This window comes from Pundamilia nyererei, unplaced genomic scaffold (genome assembly GCF_000239375.1).
Source record: "Pundamilia nyererei isolate P.nyererei 1_Seehausen unplaced genomic scaffold, PunNye1.0 scaffold00007, whole genome shotgun sequence".
NCBI lineage: Eukaryota > Metazoa > Chordata > Actinopteri > Cichliformes > Cichlidae > Pundamilia > Pundamilia nyererei.
The window spans coordinates 3,482,005-3,506,374 of record NW_005187408.1 but is presented as its reverse complement, the minus strand read 5'-3'; the positions used below and the strand labels follow the sequence as shown (position 1 = coordinate 3,506,374).

General features: G+C 40.9%; 1 protein-coding gene across 1 annotated transcript; it reads right to left on the bottom strand.

Annotated features, from left to right (window-relative positions):
- Positions 1 to 86: 86 nt before the first annotated feature.
- rttn (rotatin) lies at positions 87 to 24,027 on the bottom strand. The gene is made up of 36 exons (XM_005722800.1): positions 23,854 to 24,027; positions 23,394 to 23,581; positions 22,889 to 23,078; positions 22,626 to 22,706; positions 22,444 to 22,534; positions 22,090 to 22,204; positions 20,423 to 20,573; positions 19,969 to 20,137; positions 19,167 to 19,357; positions 18,806 to 18,921; positions 17,736 to 17,903; positions 17,439 to 17,651; positions 16,287 to 16,399; positions 16,067 to 16,193; positions 15,616 to 15,741; positions 15,253 to 15,369; positions 14,557 to 14,696; positions 13,780 to 13,951; positions 13,596 to 13,695; positions 11,568 to 11,653; positions 10,907 to 11,024; positions 10,223 to 10,319; positions 10,066 to 10,131; positions 9,735 to 9,926; positions 8,643 to 8,885; positions 7,125 to 7,281; positions 5,468 to 5,634; positions 4,837 to 5,056; positions 3,679 to 3,807; positions 3,419 to 3,529; positions 2,465 to 2,623; positions 2,026 to 2,103; positions 1,078 to 1,276; positions 800 to 897; positions 627 to 714; positions 87 to 292 (listed from the first exon to the last, which is right to left on the bottom strand). The coding sequence occupies exons 1-36, from the start codon at positions 23,882 to 23,884 to the stop codon at positions 87 to 89; spliced, it is 5,013 nt and encodes a 1,670-aa protein (XP_005722857.1). The 5' UTR covers positions 23,885 to 24,027.
- Between the last annotated feature and the right edge of the window lie 343 nt (positions 24,028 to 24,370).

Here is a 24,370-nt window from a genome sequence, read left to right as displayed (position 1 = left end):
CAAACACTTAAATCAATGCTTGCTTAAGATGATAATACATCAAGGGTGGTTGAGCTGGTGTTCATGTGGACTCAGCATGTGACCTCTTACCTGGCCAGAGCTTGAAGGAGCTGGTTATGTCGGATGGCAGTGAGGGTGAAGTCTGGCAGGATGGCCAGCAGGTTGGTCAGCAGGCCGCAGTGGGCCGTCAGGAGGTCAGGCGTTACCTTGACAACGGGTTCCACGGCCAAGGGCTCGCCCTGTCGGGAGTCCTGCGAGGTAATAGAGTTGCTGGTGTCTGTGTCGCTCTGGCCTGCGAGACACATCAATAGAGGGCTAACAGACACACTTCCTGAAAAAGGGTTCACATATTGTAAATCACGTCTCTGTCTCTGGCTACCAACCACTGACCACATAATCAAAAGCAGTAAACCAAAGAAAAGCACTGGAGAAGACTGCACTACTTTCTCAGCTGTGTATTTAGGATGCTCACATAAACACAGAACTTGGTTTAGTTTAAGACAATCAGTAGCCATATTGAGAGCCGCTGTTTCAGAAGGGAAAAAATAAAAGGTTTATGCAGTACTAAGAAGTAAACACACAGTTTTACTGAGGCTGTTATCCACAGACATTTCTCATTTCAGTACCTTGAGCCATCAGTCTGCTGACAGGGGTATCTTGTGTCATACTCAGTGGGGAGGGAGCCTTTGGGGAGTGTGGCCTTGAATCTCTTATCTATAATGGACAACATTAAGATGTGAGGATCCATTTAACTTTAATGCAGCGGTTCATTTATTGGTATGCATATTGCTGCGCTGACCACAGTGCTAGAGGTGGAGAGAGAGCTGGAGGGTCTGCTGGAGTTGACTGTGGGTGCTGGTGGGTTGCGTCCCGAAAGCCACAGAGAATTCTCAGAATCTACACAAGCATATAAACAAAACAACACATACAGATTACAGCAGTGTTATAAGAAAATGTAGGGGGAAAAAAGGGAAGAAAATCAATAATGAAAGTCAGTGTGGATGTGTACTGCTGGAACAAATCCACATTATCAGGCTTGAAGAGAGTAATTAAGGAAAATCAAAAGAATTAGCTTACCCGATGAGGCGCTCTCCTGAAGTCTTGGGCCACAGTGAGAGCCAACACGAGGCTGGATGTAGAAAGTGTACCTGCCGCAGTAACAATTGGAGGCAGAGAGACCCACATGCTGGAAATACTGACAGTGATAGAGCAGAGCCTGCAGTGCTGGAAGACCCACCAAAGACACCCCAGACACTTCATCGCGAACACACGGGTGCTGGACGATGAGAGGGCGACAGGAGAATAGATGTTTCAGTATTTAATGCAAACATTATATTTTTATGATGCAATTATGATTCCCATTGAAATTTACAAATTAAAAACAAAGAAACCAAAGAGAGTTGAAGAAAAGGACAAAGTGAAGAGGCTGAGGGCATTCGTTAAGTTGCGCCACTGATGTAAGACATTTCATTCATTTTACAAATGTCACTTCATAGCTACAGGATGACATTTTGTGTCCTAGTTTTATTTTGTTTTTGGATCTTTCTTTTCTTTTCATATAGCCCCTGCACAGCTAGGCAGCAAGTGTAACCGTTTCTGCTTTCTTTTTTTTGCACTTGGCCTGCTTTGTACTTTGCAATGTTGTGTGCATAAGATTTAGTAAACAACAAGCTTTGCTTTTATAAGATAAGAACGCACGATACCTTCTTTTTTTTTTTTTCTTCTTCAATTTCTGACTTACAGCTCCCTTGATGAGTAATGGCATGCTGAATTAGTTTGATGTTTTGACAGATTTAAATGTGATTTTTTTGGGGGGGTTAGTGCTGGAAGCCTGCACCCTCAGTACAGCTTCAGTTCTAGCAACACCCCTGAACCCTGCAGGGCTTAACTAGAGAGGAGAGGGTGGTTTGGAATGGAAAGGAGGGACAGAGAGGGGATATAAAGAGAGAGAAACCAAATGAGAGAGAAAGTGAAAACAGTTCATGGTCTATAAAAGCTTTTTAACTGGCTGGCAGATCTGCTGACCTGCCAGTGGGAGTCCTTGGCCTCCTCTGCATTGGCAGGCATAGGCATCACCAGCAAGTTCTGCAGGATAAATGCAGCCTAGACACACAAACCATTACAAAAAAAAAATTTAAAAAAGGACACACACATACACACACACACACGCACACTGAGTCAACTTAAACTAAATCAGCAACAGTGCCATCTGCCTTTATTTGGCTGGTAATACATTCAAGTCCAGACTCATTTTCTGACCACTCGTTAGGTGTAAATGAAATTTGCTTTCCTTCCGCTGAGACATATATACTCTGCAACTCATAGTTTACCTATCACTAATCATCTCTGCATGTTCTATATATTCACCCAAGAGTCCTCAGGTTAAACCATTAGTGATAATAATCAATAACCCAGAATATTTCTGGCTTTAACAGTCAGCACAGTTGCAGTTCAAACACTGTACCTCTCTGCGGACCATGCTGCTCTCCTGTTGATCCAAGAGGATGTTGAGCAATGTGCCCCACAGGCCTCCACTTATGTTCTGACAGCTGGCACACAGAGCCTGGCACCCGCTGGGCATCGAGGATAGAGCTGCACCCAAACTCAAACTGGCAAATCTCACCTGACATGAAAGAATAAACCCACGTTTGAAACGAGGAAGAGAGAACACTGAGATGAAGCTTTGTTAAAGAAAAAACAAAACAAAAACATGACATGTTAATGTTAATGTTATGGTACACATCTAATGCAATAAATGTGAATTTGGTCATGGTGGTTTTTATTTTTACTATAATATCATACTGACATTTAAACTGAAAACATAGTCTTCTTTGTCAAGGGAGCCTCTTAGACTGACTTGTGTGGGAAGTCATTTTTGAGCAGTGCATTTGGTACGACTAGCTGTCATGTACTTCCTTTATGCCTGTGAGCTCTTGTGCAACTGTTACAGGGTTCTTCCCCCACCCCAGAAGCCAAACATCTAGAGCTTTATTTTAAAAACAGACAGGGTTTACAAAAAATGAAGGTGAAAAATCAAATGTAAACTCAACTCCTTTACTCTCTTACAGCAAATTCATATATTGAAGTATAAACACTAAATAAACATAGCCCAAAAAGTAAGGACATTTGTGTTTGGTTGATTATTTCGTTGTTGTAACAGTGCTACTTGGCAATAAATTACATAGTTGTCCAATAAACAACACCAATTAAAAGTCACTAACAGAATAAGCTGTTTGGAAAGTTTTTATTGGGCATAACGCTGCTGCTCAAACCACAAATGCATTTTCCGTACCATTTAAAGCAACATAAACACGCCTTCCAACAATATTAGGATTTATTTCCAACAAACAAATAATCAACCGAACACAGTAAACATAGTTTTCGTGTTATGTTTGCATATAAAAGTGGCGCTCATTACCTCTTGATCTCGGTCCACCCATAACGGGATCAACCATGCTAAACCCAGCTGAGAGGAACTGGCTTCCTCGGCAGCTGCTTCATTCCCCAAAGACCACTGTGGAATCATGTCCTAGTGCAGGAAAAAAAAAAAAACACACTTCGGTTTTACTCCAACGTCTTTTAATAATTTGCAGAAAAGTCTTCACTAACTATAAACACAGTAGGATCTCAATTCTAGAGCATGTTTTCTGCTGTATACTGCAGTATGTTGACACTTGCCTTGTCCTTGTTTTCAGACATCATCTCATGAGACAAGTGAAGCAAGCAGATGACTGCATTCTTGGTAACACCTTTCCCCATGAATGACAAGGAGTTGCCACCCCACTCAACATAAAATGAGGATATCACCTGGGTAGATAACAGAATATATTGGAAATATTATATCCTTATGTGCCAATTAAGACTATGACACTATCTATCTAAAAAGACATAGATACAGTGCAGAGGTCGTTCATATTTGGTATGTAGTTGTTATCCAATGCTACACCTACTTTCAGTGTGAACACCAAAGGCACAGTCAGTTGAGCAAACAGAGTAGTTGCTTCTGTGTTAATGCAAACTGTATGCTTGTCATGCAGCCCAATGCATCCAAATGAAAATTAAATACAGCTGAGACTAATTATTTTTGCTTTGGTGTGCCATCAGGATGTGTGGTTGCACATATGAGCAGATGAAGAGAGAGAGGAGCCCAAGGCTTGCTGAGATTTGGGCCTCTACTTTGCCAGGAGGAGGTGGGGGAGGAGTCAACGAGGTGATCTATAGCAGGTGAGAGGCGGGCGAAAAAGGTTAAAAAGCCGACGATGAAAGAGGACGATATTGGAATCTCAGAGACCGAAGCTGCCATTACAAATTAACCTTCAGTCTCCATTAAATGTTAATTTATGTCAATAAAAGCTGCCCCCCAAATAACAAACAAAAGGCTGTTTCCGTGTAAACAGAGCTGTCTGTTCCTTGGGGGTCTTCATTTCAAAGCAAAACTAAATGTGGACACCTCTGTGCTCTGGATTGCTGTGCAAGCTGGTCTACACTGAGTTACGCTATTGTTTTATGGACCGTTGAACAGCTGAACAGATGGAATAGGCAAGGTTGATTAATCTCATCAGCATCTTCACAGTGTGGCGTGTCTAATCAATGAATGTTTTTTACCTTTTGTTATTCATGTCCCGTAACCACATTTTTGCTTAATTTTAATTAATTCCACAGAAAGTACTCTGTTTGCCTTTTTCTTCATTTCTGTAGGCATTCTCGTATCTGATGAGAGGGGAAAAGCTTCGGCACTTGCCAATGCAGCGCACGAGCATATGCGCACACACTGTGCAGACAAAGAACTTGACACTCATGCCACATGCAAATACAAACTGATGGACAAACACATACCTCTAATAACCCACTGAGATACTTGGAGCAAAGGGAGCTGGGCTCCAGGTCAGGGCAGTGGGAGCTCCAGCCAGGCTGGGCAGTCACGCTGATCATGCCCTGCAGTGTCCTCTCCAGGCTGGGAAGGCCATAAAAACGCGGTGCATCAGACACCCGCAGGCTCTGAAGCAAACGGACGGCCAGCTGGCTCTTGAAGGGGCCGGCTAATGCCAAACATAGCCTGGACAGACAGGAAAGGAGAGAACGAGAAAGACAGAAGCGAGCAAATCAGACAGAAAAAGGCAAAAAAGGCAGAAAAAGAGCGATAAAGACTGAATTATTTATACCTAGCACTACAAAAAGGTATTTTGTGTAAAATATGGCTGAATGTTTTGGTAAGGCAAAAAATGCCTCAGCTGTAGTGGAGAAAAAGTATTTGATATGTTAGAAGCAGATAAATCTCAATGATACGCATCACATTATAATGTAAAAAGGAAAAAAAACATCTAACCTGTCCAATGTAATTACAAAGTTGTGTTTTACTTAAAAGTTCAAATTATTTAATCTAAAAAAAAAAAAAAAAAAAAAGAACCACTGGCTGTCATATGTGACTTCACCAAAGGAAGCCACAAGTGTGTCTGTGAAAACCTACCTGTCAGTGGTGTGTGATAGGCAGCGGAGTAAGGTGTTAAAGAAGTGGGTGAGCTCTCTCTGCAGTCTTTGGCTCACATGGTTCTTCACTTCTTGATGCTCCCCTGTGCTCTGAGTTGAGGTCTGGGTCTCCACACCAAGCAGCAAATTCAGCAGAGACACAGCATCCTGGAAGATACGGATACTGTTGAATTGTACCTAATTATTTTAAATTCACCCTCATAATTTGTGCATTCCTAGCTAGTAGTGTTGAGTGTATTTACTTTAGTTATAGAGGTTTTAAACTGAAGGGAGAAAAGAAAAACTGACTTATGGAGTATTATGGAGAGAAAGGCAAGAAGTGTATGCAAGCAACCACCTCCTTCTCTCCCTAAAAAACCTGCCTCTGCAATGCCAAACAGCAGAATTTCATACTGAGCAGTGCACACAGAGTGGGTAGTTAATCCAAGTCTATGAAGTGACAGATGTTCCTGAAACAGCTCAGTAATTACAGAAAAAGTCAGAGCAGCACTGCTCACCCCTGCCAGGCATTCAGTGTGAGTCTTCGTTAGCTGCCAGGGGAGGAATTATTGTTTACACACACATTAATGAGAAAGCCAAGGTGAAACTGATTAAATCCTAAAAGCAGCACTGAAAAAGTGAGATGATTTTTCTGTTAAGGTATAAAAAACCCCCAAAAAAAACCAAACCTATGAATGTGACTTTGTTTTAAGGAAATAATCTCTGCCACAGGCCTGAGGTAGAAAGCTACAAAACTATTTTCAGTTATGAAAAAGTAATATGGTTGTGCGACGGTGTGTGTGTGTTTGTGTGTGAGTGATTTATCCATGCTTTGATTGCATATTTATAGCTTTCTGCTTCTAACCAGATTACCAGCTAATGGAAACACATACACACATATTTTAATGGTACTAACAAGGTGAGCTATGGGGTGACACATAAATAAGATGAGTAAGGTATGTATGGATAAGATGGCCACTAGTTTAATGGGAAACTAGAGTGCTCAATGAATCCATAACTAAAATAATGTGTACACGCTGTGCCAAAAAACTAGGAACTAACTAAAGGAAAATGGCTGGACATTAATAAGATAAGATACCTTTATTAGTCCCACAAGGAGAAATTTCATGTTAAGGCTGCTGACATTACACAAAAACATCTCATAGAGAAGACAGGTCAGAGAGGTATAACAATGGCAAATGCACCACATGAGGAAAGATAAGGAGAAAAAAAAAACTCCCCCCAGACTGAGCTCCACTCTTAATACACCAGAGAAACACACAACAAGCTCAGGGATGGGTAAAGGATGAGAGACAGCCAATGTAGACAGTACATCCGGGCCTGCAGCCTATGCGCTGGTCTCCTTGATCCACCGTCAGCATCGGAAGGGAATAAGCGTCGAAGGCGTTTGGAGGAGGAGGGGGGAGAGTACATCAGCATGTGCATATATGTCTGTATGTGTACGTGTGTGCGTGTCCAAAGTTCAGCTGAGACAGTGTCCTTCGCCCTGCCAGGCTAAGTAAACAGTAATCACTACAAACTCTGTAGCTGTCTGTGTTTGAACCATGCTAAACAGCATAGCTCCTGTTAAATAAAATGAAACTATAATGATTGTTTTTAAAGTGGGGTTTTTCTTTTACACGTGTCATGATGTGTACCTGGTTGAGAAGCAGCTCCAGTATCCAGCGCAGGTCCTCGTCCTCTGAGTCGGCCGCAAATTCAGTGTGAATCTGCGTGAAGTAGGCATTCAAAAATGCAATGATGCCCACCAGCAACCTTTCATCCTCAACACAGGCTGGGCGCACCTGGAGAAACCTGCAGGGAGGAAGAGGAGGAGAAAGAGACAACATTAGAAGAAAAACATGGTTGAGAAGGATAATAAGATTGATTGAATAACACTGATCAGATCAGAGAAATAACTGACATATGTGAGTGTGTGTTTATGGAGACTTATTCCAAAATGTCTTCATTGTTACTGAAGTATTACATTTCATTCATCACTTTTTAGTACCTTGTTGCGTCCTCCTTTTGTCTTCAGACCTACTTTAATTCTCCTTCTTCGTGGCACAAATTTATCAAGGTGCTGGAACCATTCCTCAGAGATTTCGGTCCATACTGACATGCTACCATTACACAGCTACTGCAGATTTGTTGGCCTCACCAGCAATGACCCTCAGGTAGGCTGTGGTGTTTAAATTATGCTCAGCTGGTACTAAGTGACCCATAGTGTGCCAAGAAAAAAAAGATATGCTTTACACTATTACACCACCAGCAACCTGAACACTTCAGCCATATCTGTGTGACTAAATGCACTGGATTACCATCATGTGATTGGCTGATTAGATATTTGCGTTCATAAGCAGATGAACACGTGTACCTAATAAAGTGGCAGATGAGTGTCTATGTCTCACTCAGTTTTGCTAAATATCCATTTCCAAAAAAAACTGAGAACCTGTGTAAATATAAATAAACACAATGCTTCCAGCTTATTCAGATCCTAAATTAAGGGAGAATAGTTCAAAAAACATTTATACAATGTTGAAAAAATACATGTTTATTTTGAATTTGATGTCACCCACTCATTCGGCTAAGCTTATATCTGTATTGCATCACCATTTCTTTCAACAATACTCTGTAGGTTTTTAGGAATTGAGGACACCAGTTGCTGTAGTTCTGAGAGCACAATGTTTTTCCATTTTTGCATTCTTAGGATTTGAGCAGACCAACATTTCAGGGCTTTCTTTGTCATATTTTCGGTTTCATAATGTGCCAAATGTGTTGAATGGATGACAAGTCTGAGCTGCAGGCAAGTCAAATTAGCACTCTTACTACAGAGTCATGCTGTTATAATGCATTCACAAATGTCACTTGGCATTGTTTTGCTGAAATAAGCAAGTTGAAAAAGACATTGTCTGAATGGAAGCGTACGCTGCTCGCAGACCTGAATATATTGTTCAGGTCTGTGCTCAGTTTTTGCCTGTGCTACAACATAAAGTGCATTTTTAAAAGTATAAACATTTCACATCTCATTTTCAATATTTGACATATTGCCTATACCGAATTTTAATCCTTGAATTCTATCTTTATTTACATTTTACACACAGGATTACATTTACTGGTTTTGGTAACAGTGTGAGAAAAGTTCATAAATCCTTGATTATAATTATCTAGTGTACCTGGTCACTGCAGCCTGCCAGCTGAGGGAGTGAAGGGTCTCCCTGCATCTGTAGGTGGGAATGTGTGGGAATGCCAGCCTGTCAATCAACAGGTAGATGCTGAGCCTGGAGAGAGCAGAGGCCACAGAACTGTGCCCTGATGCGGTGACGATGGCCTGGATACAATCCTGCAGCGCAGTGGGAAGGTGCACTGCCTTCAGCCACAAAACTTGTGTTTCTGACAGCTTTAAGTCGGGATGGAATCTGAGGGGAATAAAATGTTAATGGTTTAAAAATGTATATATTCCAAATTAAAGCGCATGACTACTGATGAGCTGGCAAGTTTATTGCTTAAGCAGCAGCCTCAGAATCACTAATGACTGCATTAACAGTCATATTTGATCACCAGTCTAGTGGGATGAGACATTTATGATTCATCAGAAGTTTTGAGAATTTCTTACGACTGATTAAAGCAGAGGTAGCCATGTTTTTTTTGAGTGTGGTAACAAAAAACAACAACAATATCTGAAGCTGATCGCTTTGATACATAGCTATACTTCACATAAACACTAAGTACAAAGAAGACACCCGTCTATTTTATTGACTAATCAATCTTAAACAAGTGCTGTTTTCCCCAGTCACAGCATTGTGTGAAATTCAGTTTAAGATGGACTAATCCATCCATGGTGTGCTTCAAACATCTGTGCTGTAATCAAGCTGGCTGAATTTGGGAGAGACACTCTCATTTGTTTGAATTAGGTCACATTAGAAGTAAATGAAGACAGATGAAACACAAGATGGCAAGGCTGAATCTAAAACTTCACCGCATGCTCTACAACAGGGAATGTTTTAAAAGAGTGATATCTATAACTCAAAGCCTTTTCTCAAAAAAGAAAAAAAAAAATCCTGTCACAGAATTATTGCTCAGGTAAGTTTCTTTGGCAGTCTACTAGACTACTTTGCTTGACACAGAAACATTCATCTACCATGGTGTCCAATCTCTAATTTAATCCTAATTTTTAAACACAAAAAAAGAACACACATGAAACGCATTAGTACAATGGCCACACCTAACATTTGCACATATACAGTTGGAAATATGAAGGAGCTTACTCGCTGACATCTCTAGCAATGCCACAAAGCTCCTGAAGGCGGTTATCTATCCCAGAATGCCACGCAGTGTTCCAGGCCACCTGTAGGGCTTGGCGGGCAGGGTTAAGAGTTTGGAGGTCAGACGAAGGCACCAGTACGCAGCAGTACGGACTAACAGCATGATGAGTTGCTGCCTGAAATGGAACGTTGTACCTTGAAGAAAGATTAAAAACAAAACTGTGAATATTGTCTGTCAAGTGTTTTAATGACAGGGAAGTAAAAAAAGTGGCAACGAAGCACAAGGCAATATTTAACACTGCTGCTGACCTCCAGAAGTTTATGAAGGTCTTACCTGCGTGTTACTGCCAATGGCAGGGAGAATGGTGTGACGCTCACTTCTGTGGTGGACGTGTCAGACCTGATGACAGAAAAAGAGCACTGCAGTATTAAAAGGATGAACATTAACGCATGCACAAATGGAAATTTAAAGAGAGGAAAATTATGCTCACCATAAGTCAGTGCTGGCGATCTCATCAAATAGCAGTAAACTCATCAGAACAGCAATCTCACTTCCATCGCTTTTGTTCTCCTTCAATATCAACGATGCTATAATGAAGACCAGAATAGGCAATTTACATAACAATGACATCCAGAACTTTATCACTTGAGTCCATAAGAAGATTACAGAAGTAATAGTGAAGTAGTAGTTTATATTGCAAGAATTTATTTGCGAAAATAAACTTGCAAACACTTTTCTTATTAAATGTAAGACTCCACTGAATTTAAAATGTGGTTATGTTTAAAACACTGCATATCTTTTGCATGAATACATTTCAATAAAGCTCTATTTTCTGTCTAGACCTGACTAAAACCATTACGCAAATATACATAAAATCACTTGAATTAAATGTCTTTTAATTTATAAACCAAGTTACATTTTAGCTCAAATTTATGCAACAAATATTAGAGCTGCTGTATATATTACCAACTACTATTAAGACTAAGCTGTTAAAAGTGCACTGCTGCCGAGCCGAGCTCTGTGGCAACAAGTTGCATCATACTAATATGCTACTTACTACAGTGTGACAGCATGGTTAAAAGCTATGCATCAGTGGATGACTTGAGAATATGGCCCCGAGCTACTCGACACAATGTGTGTAGCTGTTATTTAATGAGTTGTCTTGTGAATGTACCCCTGAGCAGTGTGAGGAGCAGGAGCTGCCGCTGTGCCAGGCTGTGCCTCAGAGATGGATCAGCGTACACCAGCTTTCTCAGGATACATACACAAGGCTCCAGTAGACAATCAAACCTCTGGGGAAAACAGCAACATACTCACTCGGTGTTTAATTGCAAGGAAAACACAAACAAAGCCACACGCTGCCAGTCGGCCTCGCCTTGTTCTGCCTCTCACAAATGCACAGGATTTCTTTAGTGTCAGCTCGCATAAGCTATACCTAAATTCTGTGACTGTGAAGGTTGCAGGCAAGGGAGGTTGGGAACAAATACAAGTCATTCTCTGTAGCCCTGTTACTCCACATCCATGTAGCGAGACATGTTGGACGATTACCCTCGGCAGTTTCTGATTAAAAGCCTGGGAATGGTCAGCAGACTGCATCAACTACAGGCCAGAAATCACTGCTGACCAGGGCCTGTCTGACAATATTTATACACGCCATTTCATCCTTCTATCATTCACGGCTCAGTGGTTTTCCTGCATCCACACATGAACTCACGTGAACACATAAACATGGACATATACATAAACGAGACAACATGTGACTGTATATATTTGGGTTATTGAGTTTCAATAGTAACTGTTTCAGTAAGCATCTACAGTCTGTTTCTTCTATTTACCTTGTTGCCATTTACACACTCCATAATTACAGAAAGGACTTTATCTGTTATTCCAAGGTTCTTTAGTACTGGGTGCATTGCTGTGTCTAAAGGGAAAGAAAGAAAACCGTTCAATATATGTCAAAACACACACACACAGTAAAGTATTGGGAAACAACAAACACTGGTGCCCTTACTACAAATTGTAGTTTTAACACAGCGTTTTGCGTATCACAGACTTTTATAATTGATTTACATTTTAGTGAATGCAGTTTTTGCAAAGCTTTTTCTGGGAGTAATAAGACATTCAAATCATCAATTATCCAGATGTAAATTAACATCTCTAAATCCTTGTATTATCACATTCTAAAACTGGCCTGGATGTGCCACCAAAGTCAGTGTTTCCCAATAAAAGAATCATTTCAATAAAAATAAAAAGCATTTTTTTCTGAAGCGAAGCATTCTCACAGTGGAATAGCAGTGTATCTGAAAACCACCAGGGTTTTATTCATTACAAACCTAAGGAACAAGTTCTGTCATTTTGCAGGGAAGTTCCAACTTTTGAGAGCTGACAATAAGGAACTAAATCTGTCTAACTTTTGCAAAACATTATTTGCTGTTTGATAAGCTGAGGTTTCATCTTTTCTATGAGCATTCGTTTCATTCCAGCTCAGTGTGACAGTTTCTGATGCTGTTTCGCTGCTCTCATCTGCTCTCAGTGGCACCATGCATGTGTCTTCCAAACTCCAATACATGTGTTTGTGTAACAGACACACACGGAGCAGAGGAGCTGATGACAATTTACCAAGTTACTGTAAGTAAAACTTGCAAAGAATAACATTTTATTCTGTGCAAATGGTCAGCTGACGATGACAGTTTTTTGAGATATTGTGGATTACTGAATATAGCCCATGCTTTTTCCCCCTCTCTCGCTTGAAAGAGCTGAATGTAGACAGTACATTTCCTTCTGTATAATAATATACAGAAGGAAACGAATAACAATCTATTAGTTATTAATCTTTGGCTCTCTTCCACAGTGTGTCTCTTCCCTCACCCTCATCCGGTCGCAGATGGCCGATCCTCCCTGAGTCTGGTTCTAACTGAGGTTTCTTACTCTTAAAAGGGAGTTTTTCCTTCCCACTGTCACCAAGTGCTTGCTCTTGGGTCATCTAATTGTTTGGGTTTTCTCGATATCATTGAATTCTCTTCACCTTATAATATAATGCACCATGAGGTGACCGTTGTGATTCAGAGCTACATAAATAAAATTTTTAATTTTGCATTGAACTGTATAGCCAGAAAACTTGTTGTTGGGGCTCACAGATGTAGATTGGAGCAGGTATCCAAATGGTAAAGCAGCAATATTAGCACAATTCACATGCCAAATAAGACAAATCGGTGCATTAAATGTGTGAGTTATACATATGTGCAAAGTATATGTAGAGGGTGGAGCATAGCCTACACGAGTGATTGATGTCACTTGGCGTTCTTCTGTTGCTCTGCAATTTAGCTGCCAAAACACTAGTCAGCAGTGGAGTTTTCCTCCAGATGATTAAAAAAAGATGGCATAAGAAGTAGCTTGAGTAGTAACTTAGGATTAAATGGCAGTAATGAACGGGCCAATCAAAGTCATCGTAACTACATGTTGACACAACTCACATTCCTAGAGTAGTGCACGTTAGATCATAGTTTAAGTTATGGCGTTGAGTTTTAAAAAGGTCTGCGATTAAGACATACCTATGATGCAGATTCAATGCAAGAGCACAAATCTTAAGCTACTTAAGACATGAAGGGATTACTATAATTGGAAAAAAAAGAAGCTTCTAAATATGTAATTTTGAGGAAAAAGACAATGACAGAAGGATCTTAAAATATACTTTTACATATGTAGTCTAATCTAATATTAAGCAACTTGCAAAGTAAGGCTGATAAGTTGCTTTTACAAGCTTTAACCTGCCAGAACAAATATTTAACTTGGAAAAATATTAAAATCAGACAAAAGATGAGTTTATAATACTACTATAAATATAGCTTTTACAGATATCTCACCTTGTAGCACCACAGAAAGCTGTTCTGCAGCTGACCTTTTCAAGGTGATATCAACCATGTCTGAGTAGAGGATACTAAACAGCTTCTCAACAGATTCCACCTAAGACATAAAATAAACACATAGGTAAGCACTTACTTTTATTAGTGCACACATCAGTTTTGTGTTATGTATGCAGGATTATACCTTTAGAACAGACTTCTTGCTGGTATCAAGTGTGATGTCTAAAGGGTTTTTAAGGCAGAAGAGGTTGGGGAGCGAGGCAATCATTTGTTGATCCAGTTTTGGCCGGGCTGTATTTGAATCGTCGCTTCCAGTGAGGTGGGGCAGGAATTGCTGCACTGCTGCTATTCTCACACTGTTAATAATGAAAGAATATAAGCAGGTGTAGTTAAGGACTTATAATTGCTGCAAAACAACCTAATTCATGCGGCGAAGCAAAAAAAACAAAACAAAAAAACATTTACAGTTTGATTTTTCAAACAACAACTCAAGAAATAGCTGGCAGTGAAGGCGGCAGCTCTATTACTTGCTGCCAGAATTTACCAGGGCTTCTCTGGTGTTGATTTCCATTTCTATCAATATTCATAGATTGGGACCGGATGAGAAAGTGTTTTACACAGGCCTCGAAGAGCATTTGGTTGACATGACAAGCACCTGACAGCAACACAGAGGCCTAATATACCCACCACAAGTTGGAGAGTACATTTTCAGGCTCTTGAGTGTTTGTCTGGCTAACAAATAATCCCGAGAACCGACGTCAAAAATCATCAAACAACTCCACGAAAGGAAAACGGAAAAAAGAAAAGAAACATGCCAGACATCCAAGTATACTCATCACAGGCACAAACACACACATTTCTGATATGCACACAATTCCGGGCAGGCACAAAATGCTCAAACGAGCACAGAGAGAAACAACAAGAAAGAGCAACAAAGGAAAGACCCAGAGAAGAGACTCACGCGGGCTGCTTAGTGAAAAGGAGTCGCAGTGCCGCCTTTAGTTTGGCTGTACTTGGGAACACACTGTCTCTTGCCATGTCCGACATGTCACTTATCAGCAGGACGCAGTTTCCCAGTGACTCCTCGGTGCTGGCGTAACCCTGCCGCACACAGACACACAAACACACACAATTCTCAAGACTGCCTTGGCAGACAATAAAGCAAACAATGGGGAATTCCAGCAAAGCGGTGCAAAAGTAAATAAAATATGCATCACTTTGATTACGGGTGGTTTCGTTTTGTCTCTTGTTGACATGGTGGGCCCATCTCTGAATGGCCTTCTTGAATTAAATCACACTTGACAGCCTAGTCAAAGCCTCATGTTTATTCATGAAGAATTTCCTGGCTTTCTGTTCCCTGGAACTGAACAATTAATAAAAAGTTTTTGTTTCTCTTCCCCTTCCACTCAAAAAGGAAACAATATAACAGAATATGTAAATGAGAAAATAACCAAATTTTTCTCACTGGCAGCTCAATGCACAGTCTTTGTGGTCCAAGAGTGCTAATATTGCACTTTTGATCATAGCTGTTCTCATTGTAGGCAACATACACCCATTCTTCCCTTCCATAAATATTGTTTAATAAGCTCCAATGAGATGTGCGCTTTATGAGCTCTGCAGTGCAAATACTACTGAGCCTCTGAAGAGATTACAACACCTGTAATATGGGCATGACCGGGTAAAGTGCCTCATTGAATCTGTCCCAGGCTGATGCTGTCATCATCAATCGTCCCTTGAGCAGGAATAGCAGGATATCCTTGGCAAGAGCATTCACCTATAGATCACAGGTAAAGTGCTGAGTTCACAAAGGCATTGCTGATAAAACATCTACTAACAAGTACTCCATGTGACAACTTTGAAATGTCTGAATAATTACACAGGTTTAGCGTGTAATGTCCAAACCCCCTCCACAAACCCCTCTGCTTTTAATCTCATGATTACCTGTGAGTGACTGTACTCCATTATCAGAATGAGCTCTCTCAAAGGTCTAAAACTTGAAAGGTATAAGTAGTACATTTACCTTTTGTGCCGAATCTTGGAGTCCAAAGGTGCTTATTTCATAGAGCACCCTGTGGTGGAGAAGGAAGCTAACTCCAGCACATGCCCCTGGTTCCTGACGTGTCGCATTCTGGATGCCAAGGCAGTCCTAGGGGTATATGTAATCACACCAGAGCACATCATAAATTATCACTATTCTCACTTGTGCTCGCATATAAGAGTTTCAATTCACTTTAAATGTAGAAACTCACTCTAGTCAGTAATTGGCAAAATGAAAAGAAAGACTGATTTCAAATGTCAAGTGGGTTTTTTATAGTGGCCTGTCAAAGAGCCGTGACTCATCCATCATATTTACATATGGGTGCCCCACTAAACAGGCTCACATTAAGGCTATATCACACTCATATATTTTAACCATGACCCTCCGCACTCATCCAAACAATGACTGTCTATATAAGATGGCTTGCTCTAACCTTGACCAGGTTTAAAGTGCATTCATATGTTTCTGTCTTGACGGGCAGTAAAGGATGGGCCAGCAGCTTGAGGAGGAGTTTCTGGCTCTCCGTTTGGAGGAGGGGACTGGGCTGTTCAAACTTCCACCTATAAGAAGATAATCAAATGGATTTTAACTAACTTCGTTAGCAAAAAAAAAAAAAGTCATTACTATGACTGACTTCAGATCTGATGTCTTACAGATAAGAGCAAATGTGAACACATTCTTTGATGATAGGCAAGTGCTGGTGAAATGGAAGGCCATCTATGGCTTGGTCTGCCAGCTCCACTAACTCCAGCCAATTCTTCTCCCCCTTGAGAAAAAAAAATACAATGTTTAATTAACAGTCAAGTAGTGATGAGATACAGTCTGAAAAGACTTCACTATAGTCATATATAATCATATACTTTGTTCAGGGATAACATTATGACCACCTGCTTAACACTGTATTGGTCCCCATTTTGCTGCTAAAACGGCTCTGACCCATTGAGGCATGGACTCCGCTAGACCTCTGAAGGTGTGTTGTGGAATCTGGCACCAGGTCTGATCCACTTCCATGGATCAGACGTCTTTGTCTAGCACATCCCACAGAGGTTTGATTGGCATCTGCACAATTTTTAGGTCAAGTCAACACCTCGAACGTGTTGTTGTGTTTCTAAAACTATTCCCGAACCGTTTTTGTTTTGTAACAGGGCGCACCATCCTGCAGAAAGAGGCCTATGGGAATATGGGGTAACACCATTTTCACGAAAGGCTATACGTTGTCTGGACCTGAGGTAGGTGGTGCATTTAGAAGTAACTTCCACATGGTTGCCAGGACACGAGGTTTTCGTAGCAGTATACTGCCCAAACCATGACACTGCCTCCATCGGCTTGCCTTCTTCTCATAGTGTATTCTGGTGCCAGGTGTTCCCCAGGCACATCCTAAGATGCACCCGGCCAGCCATGTGACGGGAAAGAAAATGTGATTCATCAAACCAGCCAATCTTCTTGATGCTCCCCACGTGCATCAATGAGCCGTGGCCACCCATGACCTTGTCCCTGGTTCAGCACTATTCTTCGTTGGACGACTTTTGATAGACACTGACCACTGCAGACTGGACACAGACATATATAGCTACAGTTTTGGAGATGCTCTGACGTGTTGCCTAGCCATCACAATTTGATCCTTACACTCAAATCCCTACGCTTGCCCATTTTTCCTGCTTCTAATACATCACCTTTGAGATAATCACGTTTACTCACGTCACCTGTCAGTTGTCATATTGTTATGCCTGATCAGTGTGTAGTGTATCCATATATATATACGTATAAAGGATGCCTAGTATTTGTATTTGATGTGGTGATTATACCTCCGCTTGTGCTTCCCTGAGAAAGATGCAAGTGGATTCCATCCAGAGGGCAGCTCGGGTCACCCTCCTGTAGATTTCATGGCTGTCCGAGTTCACCTGCTCCAAGTAGGCCACTGCTGTCTCTTGCATGCTGGGTAACAAACTTCCCAATGATGTGTCCAAGCATAAGTGGAAAAGAGCTGTTGCAGTGTTTTCTGGGAGATTGTCACTAGCCTGTGTGATGTTCATAGAATGATTAACTTTCAAATGGAAAACAGTAACTGAATCAAAGTGATTCTGTCACACAAGCACACACACCTTCTCGGGTGGGAGGATGGTCTGTAGGAGTTTAATGGTAAATATGGCAGCGCCTATGTAGGCTATTCTATGGTGAACCTGAGAATTGTTGGGAATATCCACTGAACAGCTGTGGTGATAGCTCAGTATATCCCCCAGTAGCTCCATGCAGGTTTGCAGCTTCTCTTTCTAAAATAAACACAAGCAAAAATGTAGACAAACACACACACTGCCACACAAACGCACCAATACGTGCACATGTACTCGCACTGTGTGAATGTTCACACACACTCAAGACACAGCTTCTGGCTGCGAGCCAAGAGAAAAATTGTTCGTTCCAGAGGTTAGGAATTGAATGTAATCAGATTTCAGGGTTATTTTGGGACGAGATACAGATCCACCCTATCTCTGTATGAATAAATTGGAACAATCTATTCTCAGCCACTTTGTTCTGGGTGTAAAAATTGTTCAATGGAAGATGAACACCAGCAGGGGGCAGTACATGCCCTCTGCATTGCTGAGGCGGGCATGAACAGTTTGGTCCATTCCCACAGGAAAAACCTAGAGGTTTGGCACACAAAAGCTGCTCTCCACATAAAGATGACAAAATAGTTCTCAGGCTGCAAGGCTCTGGGCATGTATTAAACAGCAGAGGGCCACAGGGGCCTGGACTTGACAAGTGTGTAAATCCCCCTGCAGAGGAACATACCCTTTAAAACAGCCATGCAAGATAACAAATGATTCTGCATGGTAAAAAAAAATACACCTGTTTAACACAATCTATTGTGTGGACTTTATGCATGTAATAAATGAAGACATTTACTAGCCCTGCAATTCTGTGCTGGGATAAACCCAAGGGTACAGATGGGAAGTTTGCATGTATGCAAGAAGTGCTTTATAACCAGCAGAAAGCCTCTGTAACCTTTATATAACACATAACGCTCAATCACGTGCCCGCAGTTCTCCTTGACAGTCGAATACCGTATGCCTGTGTGTCTGTGGCAAATTGTCTGGTGGCCAAGTCAGTTCCCCTTTTCACTGAAGTGTCTATTCATCTACATAAGAGGCTGTCATGAGTTGTGTTGACTTGCCAGCTCCATCCCCGCCAGGCTGCGATCGTCCCAGACCAGCTCACAAACGCTGTCCCCAAGCAGGAGGACAGCGTCACACAGCAGCTCCAGAACGCGATGGAAAGCATGCAAACCTTCTGAGAAACAGCAGAGTGAGAGAGAAAACAAAGCAAGAGCAGAAGAAATGTTTTGACGTGATCAAATAACAATGGAGAGAATCCAGTCAATGTAGAGAAACAGGTGAGGGAATCTTAAGTTCAAAAAATTTAAACAAACAAACAATTGAGACTGAGATTATTGATTAATGGCTTAAAAAATAGTTTTACCACTCATATTTGACCAAATAAGATCATTTGAAAAAGACAAGCAAACTGACACTTACCTGTCTTAAGCAGTGGTATGGCACACTCCATAGAGGCAACAGTAAACTGAGCCAAAGTGAGCTGCCGCAACTGCAACTCCAACACATCTTCTACACCCAGATCAGGAAGCTCCACATGGGCCACATCTGCAGGTGAATGGGCCATCTGTCTGGGGGCCTGGACTGCTCCTCCACTTCTGTGTGAGCTGCCACTGGATGAATTGCACACAGACGGAAAGACAACTGTAAATTTGTGATCTGTTCTTGGACCATTCAAATGCAAGGAGTGACGTATCCGCTGTATAGGGATGGAACATAAAAATGAATATGCCATCACATGAATCAAACCTGATTTTTAAACACTACAGACCGGCCGCTAGAGGGCTCCTAGTGTTTTCATATTGAGAAGAACATCCTTCACAGTCTTTCTTTTCTTTCACACTGCTTTATCGTCTTGTGTGGGCTGCTGGCGTCACTAGTGATTTTGTCATTATCAAAGCCGCAGAAAACCCTACTGTGCACAAATTCTCAAAGAAATGTAAGACTCACTTCTTAAGCCTAATGAAAAGAATCGAAAATGTTGAATCACGTCAAGAATATCATTTCTACAAGCAAGGTAGAATGACTAACGTAATACCACGCACGCCTCAGAAGTGTGACAAAAAGCTAAAGGGAGTCTCTACTCTAGGAGCCAATATGATTACTAACATCTATGCAAACAATACCTTAAACCAGAAAAGATACACAAAAAGAGACACATTTTTATTGTTTTTTTTTAACAATATATTTCAAACATGCAGTCATTTCAATTTCATACACGTACCTATTAGAAGCTGCGTCTCCATCTTGACCATCTCCTCTGGCTCTCTGGCTTGTGCGTCCCACTAAAGAAGGCCGGGGAGAGCACTCGGACCCAGGAGAGGAGGCCCCCGAACGCTGGGTCCCCAGAACCTCCTGGGTGTAGGAGAAGGACGAGTTCTGAGAAACTGGATCTACACATCCACAAATAAATAAAACAAATAAGTTAAATGCTTTGATATTTGTTAGACATTGATTTGTGAATATAAAAATTAGGAATTCACGTTGTGGAAGCAATATGTTCTAGATCGGTTTTAGACTTGAGTTACAAGAAAAATACAGCTGATTAACAGAGGTGATAGATACCAGGTAGTGATTTACTTATATAAGCATGCAAAAATAGCTGAAAAATCACCACATAGATGACAGTGGAAGGCATTGATATCATTATTTAAAAACAAGTAAAAAGGGCACGCTACCTTGTTTCGCAGAGTAGAAGCTTGGGTCTTGATGAAAGCGCAGCCGCCTTCTTAATCCCACACAAAGCTGCCGGAGACAGGAAAGAGCCGACAAGTAGATGTAGCCTGACTCCTCTTTACCTGGACCCAGCCTCAATAGGGACAGAAGGCTCTGTAAATGGAACGGGACATTAATGGCATAACAGATTACATTACTGCTAAGGTGTTCAGTGGATGAACACCTTGTAATATCCAATAAAAGTTTATTGCAAATGTGTAAAAACTGCATATTAGTCAATTTACAAAGCTACGCCGAGACAAACACACTGTATACCAGACTTAAAGTCAAGACTGACAGAAAAGCCGTAATAAAGTTCACTGGATAAAAAGGGCAAATGGAATTGAATTATTGAAGCAGCAATTTGTTCAGAGTTCAGATTCCCTGCCCTCTGAAGCTAATGATGTCATGTATCTAAATTCAAGCCTTTTAATTTTGCTTAATGGCTGCAGTAGCTCGAAAGAGGACCAAGTAAAGCCACAAGAAGTACTTTTCTGTAATCATTTCTTTTTTGGTGATGACACTGCTGGGTGACAGTATGTTAATGCTACCGTGAGACCGATGTAATTTAATGCACCACTTTATTAGCAAAATAGTAATGTTCACTGTGGCTCATCGGGGCAAAATGATGTCTCCCCCAAAACTCTTTTTATGCCAGTGAAACAAAGAGCTCACAGAACTGATGTGCTTTGTTACCAAGATGACAGTGGGGAGATACATCACACGGTGTTGCTCGCTTTAAAAGGAATGGAGACGGAGTATGTATAGCTGTACAAAGTGGAAACTCATTGCAGACTTCAGTATTACGACCCCATGGATCAGCTGCCAGCAGAAGCCAGCAAGGGCCATCGAGGTCGACAACTGTTCAAAGGCTGTGCCCGACAGCGTCCTGTTATACAGAAACTCTGCTGCTCAAGGAGGCCTTTGAGGGAAGAAGCAAAATGTTCTACCAAGGACTTTCACACCTTGCAAGAGGTACATCATGACAAAACTACATCCTAGCAGCAATCTAGTACCTGCTCAACCAAAGTAAGCCTTCGGGAGCCTCACAGCCTCCTACAAGATCAGGGACGCAGAATTATAAATGGATGCTTTGTTCAAGGACACCATTTGACAGGTTATTATTTTGACAGTGGTTGGAGTGACCATCCTATAAATCCGCTATGAGCTGGTCACGCTAGCCACTCAAAACAGCGCACTGCATCTAATCGATGTGAATACCATTTGGCTAGAAAATAAAACCAGACTCTGATTTTTTGATTGGCATCTTCAACTTCGTTTCTTAGGAAACCGACAGTGAATAAAGCATTTTCAAACCAAGCGAGAGCAGCGTTTGTATTCAGTACAGAGATCGTTTCTGAACATAAGCACTACACATGATGGTTGCTAAAAATCACAGAGTCTATAAAATAAAAACAGTGAGAGCTCTTCTAATGCCCTGATAATTAAATAATGGAAATTGCAATCACTACAGCATTGTCTCTTTCTGGTCGAGTGTGAACATTCTCTTTATTAAAAAAACATAAAAAACAAAACAAACAAACAAAAAAACTACAAACCCCCCAGCATAAATGTAGAGACAATAGACATGTGTACACAATAACAGTGAAAAAACACCCAGATTCAATACCTTTACAATGCCCGGCCTTTGCAGAAAGATCTCAGCAGGAAAGTCTTGCATAATGACATCACACAGAAGTTCACAAGTCGTTCGCACTAGGTTGGTATTGCTGCTCCCCAAGGAACTGTTTCAAAAGAACCACAACAGAGTTATTTTTAGTCTCACACGCTTGTGGAGTTGATTAATACAAAGAATTTCAGCAGTAAAGAACAACACAAATACTATGCAATGTATAGAACTGGGCATCAAATAAAAACAGGTTTGAATTCAGAAATGGTTGAAAAACAAAGCTAATTATAATACAATTAAACTGGGTGAAAAGTGTAATATGCTACCACTTAAAGACATGCATTTGTCTCTTACTTCTCATTGGAAGAAAGTATGTGCCTGTCTGTGTTTGTCAAAGTCAGCCATGGAAACACAGAAAACTTCAGACATCTCACAGATTCGTGCTCTATATAACACAGAGGGATAAAGCATGAGTCCTTTAACAAAAATATCATGCATAAAACATTAGAGAAAGATTTTTTTCAAGCAAAAGGTACCTGCTATCTTGTGAGGCGGTATATCCATATTATTTGGCATGCTCTTGTGGAAATAACCCATTTTAGGCAAATCCTCTTGAGCTGAAACAACAGAGACACGAGACTTGTAGCTGGGATAACATCTCCGTACAAGAAAGTTTAAAGCAGTTTGGTAATATAGACCATTTCAACCAAACTGCCTCTAATATCATATTGTGAAAATTTTGTATTTTATGAATGACAGACGCTAAAGTTAAACAAATAATTGGCCTAACGTTGAACACCTTTTGAAGATGTACTACGTGGTCCATGTGAATAGACAACTACGCGACTGGGGAGCAGTTCTGGTAGGTGGAACAGCTGGTCCAGGGTTCCATCAATGACAGCTCGCAGGCTGGGCTCCACGTTAGGAGACAGTTGGGTGAGAAAGTCCACCGCCCCAACGTCTCGCAGCATCTGGGCTGCACTTGGATGCTCCAAGACACAATAGTGCATAATCAGAAAACTGGAAATTCTATGTCTTGGTTTGATATTGTGTAAATTTTATACAGGTGACATAAGGTTTTGGAATCATGCGGTGAAAATCAGGACAAAAGTAAATCCTTCATTAATTATGCATTTTAAGCCTGGTTAGCTTTTGGAAAAAGAAAAAAATACTGAAGCTAAGGCCAAAATTACATTTAAAGTTCACGAGTGTAATTTGCCATCTGGCAGACTGCTCTTCTCTACCTACAATTCTTGATTTATTCGCCTTGCGTTGCATCTATTATCAGTATACTTCTTATCTACCTTTGATAAGGTTAAAAGCAATTCAAGGGCCTCTTCCTTCATTGGCACCTCGGGGAAATTGAACCACTCCAGAAGATACACAAACAGCATCTTCTCCTGGACAATATCATGGACGGAAATCAGGGAAAGATCCAGCTTGCATAAGATGCTCTTCAATGCTCGCACTCTTATCTCCACCAGAGAGTGACCTGAAAGTTATGAGAAATCAAAAATATTAAACAGGGGAAAAATTGGAGCAGAGTTAGCAAAGGCAGCTAAGGTTCCCTGACTCGGGGTTCCTTTACAAAGTTAAACAGTTTCATGATAATTTAAGTGCTGTTATTCCAAACAATGACAGCCACATATAAAAGTTGAGAGAGAGCTGCTATTGTTAGCGGCTAACGGGTTTTGTCATCATTAGTTAAAGTAAGCTATAGTCAGCTTCTTGCGCGGTATTTTCCTAGCTAACAGTTCAACTCACCCATTTTCCTTATAATGGAAGATAAATCCATGCTCGGTGTCAAGTTATGATAAGTTCTCCTGTGTTAAAGTTAAGTAAAAGCTTCGACCGAGGTTTGTGCATCTGCTGAGCTGTTGTTCGCCAGCGTCATGTCAACAACGTCTGTTTTCAACTACCGCGCCAGCGTCACTCCACTTCCTGTGCAGGTCAGGACCGGGTGCGTTTACTTGAAGCAACGGTGTAGGAAAACTGATACACTGCAGAATTAAAGCTCTATTTTATTTTACATTAACACAAGTTACCTTGGAGGAAATATTTCAACTAACTTAAAGTAAAATATTCGTATATCACATAATCATAATATAACATAATAACATTTTCATTCATTTAAAATAAATACGCCACTAAAGGGTCAAAAGAATCCCGAGGGACCATAAATTATCAGCAGCTGCAAAAAAATAAATAAACACCTTAAAAAGTAATAAGAATAAATCGACCTGAGACAAACAGTGTGTCTTTTAACTGTATAGAAAGTAGA

What these genes read in the sequence shown, in the direction of transcription:
- rttn (XM_005722800.1), bottom strand. Translation starts at nt 23,884, where the DNA reads ATGGATTTATCTTCCATTATAAGGAAAATGG. An exon ending in CATACCACTGCTTAAGACAG is followed by an intron (nt 18,922 to 19,166) that starts GTAAGTGTCAGT and finishes GCTGTTTCTCAG; the next exon opens with AAGGTTTGCATGCTTTCCAT. An exon ending in GCTTTCTGTGGTGCTACAAG is followed by an intron (nt 11,654 to 13,595) that starts GTGAGATATCTG and finishes CTTTCCCTTTAG; the next exon opens with ACACAGCAATGCACCCAGTA.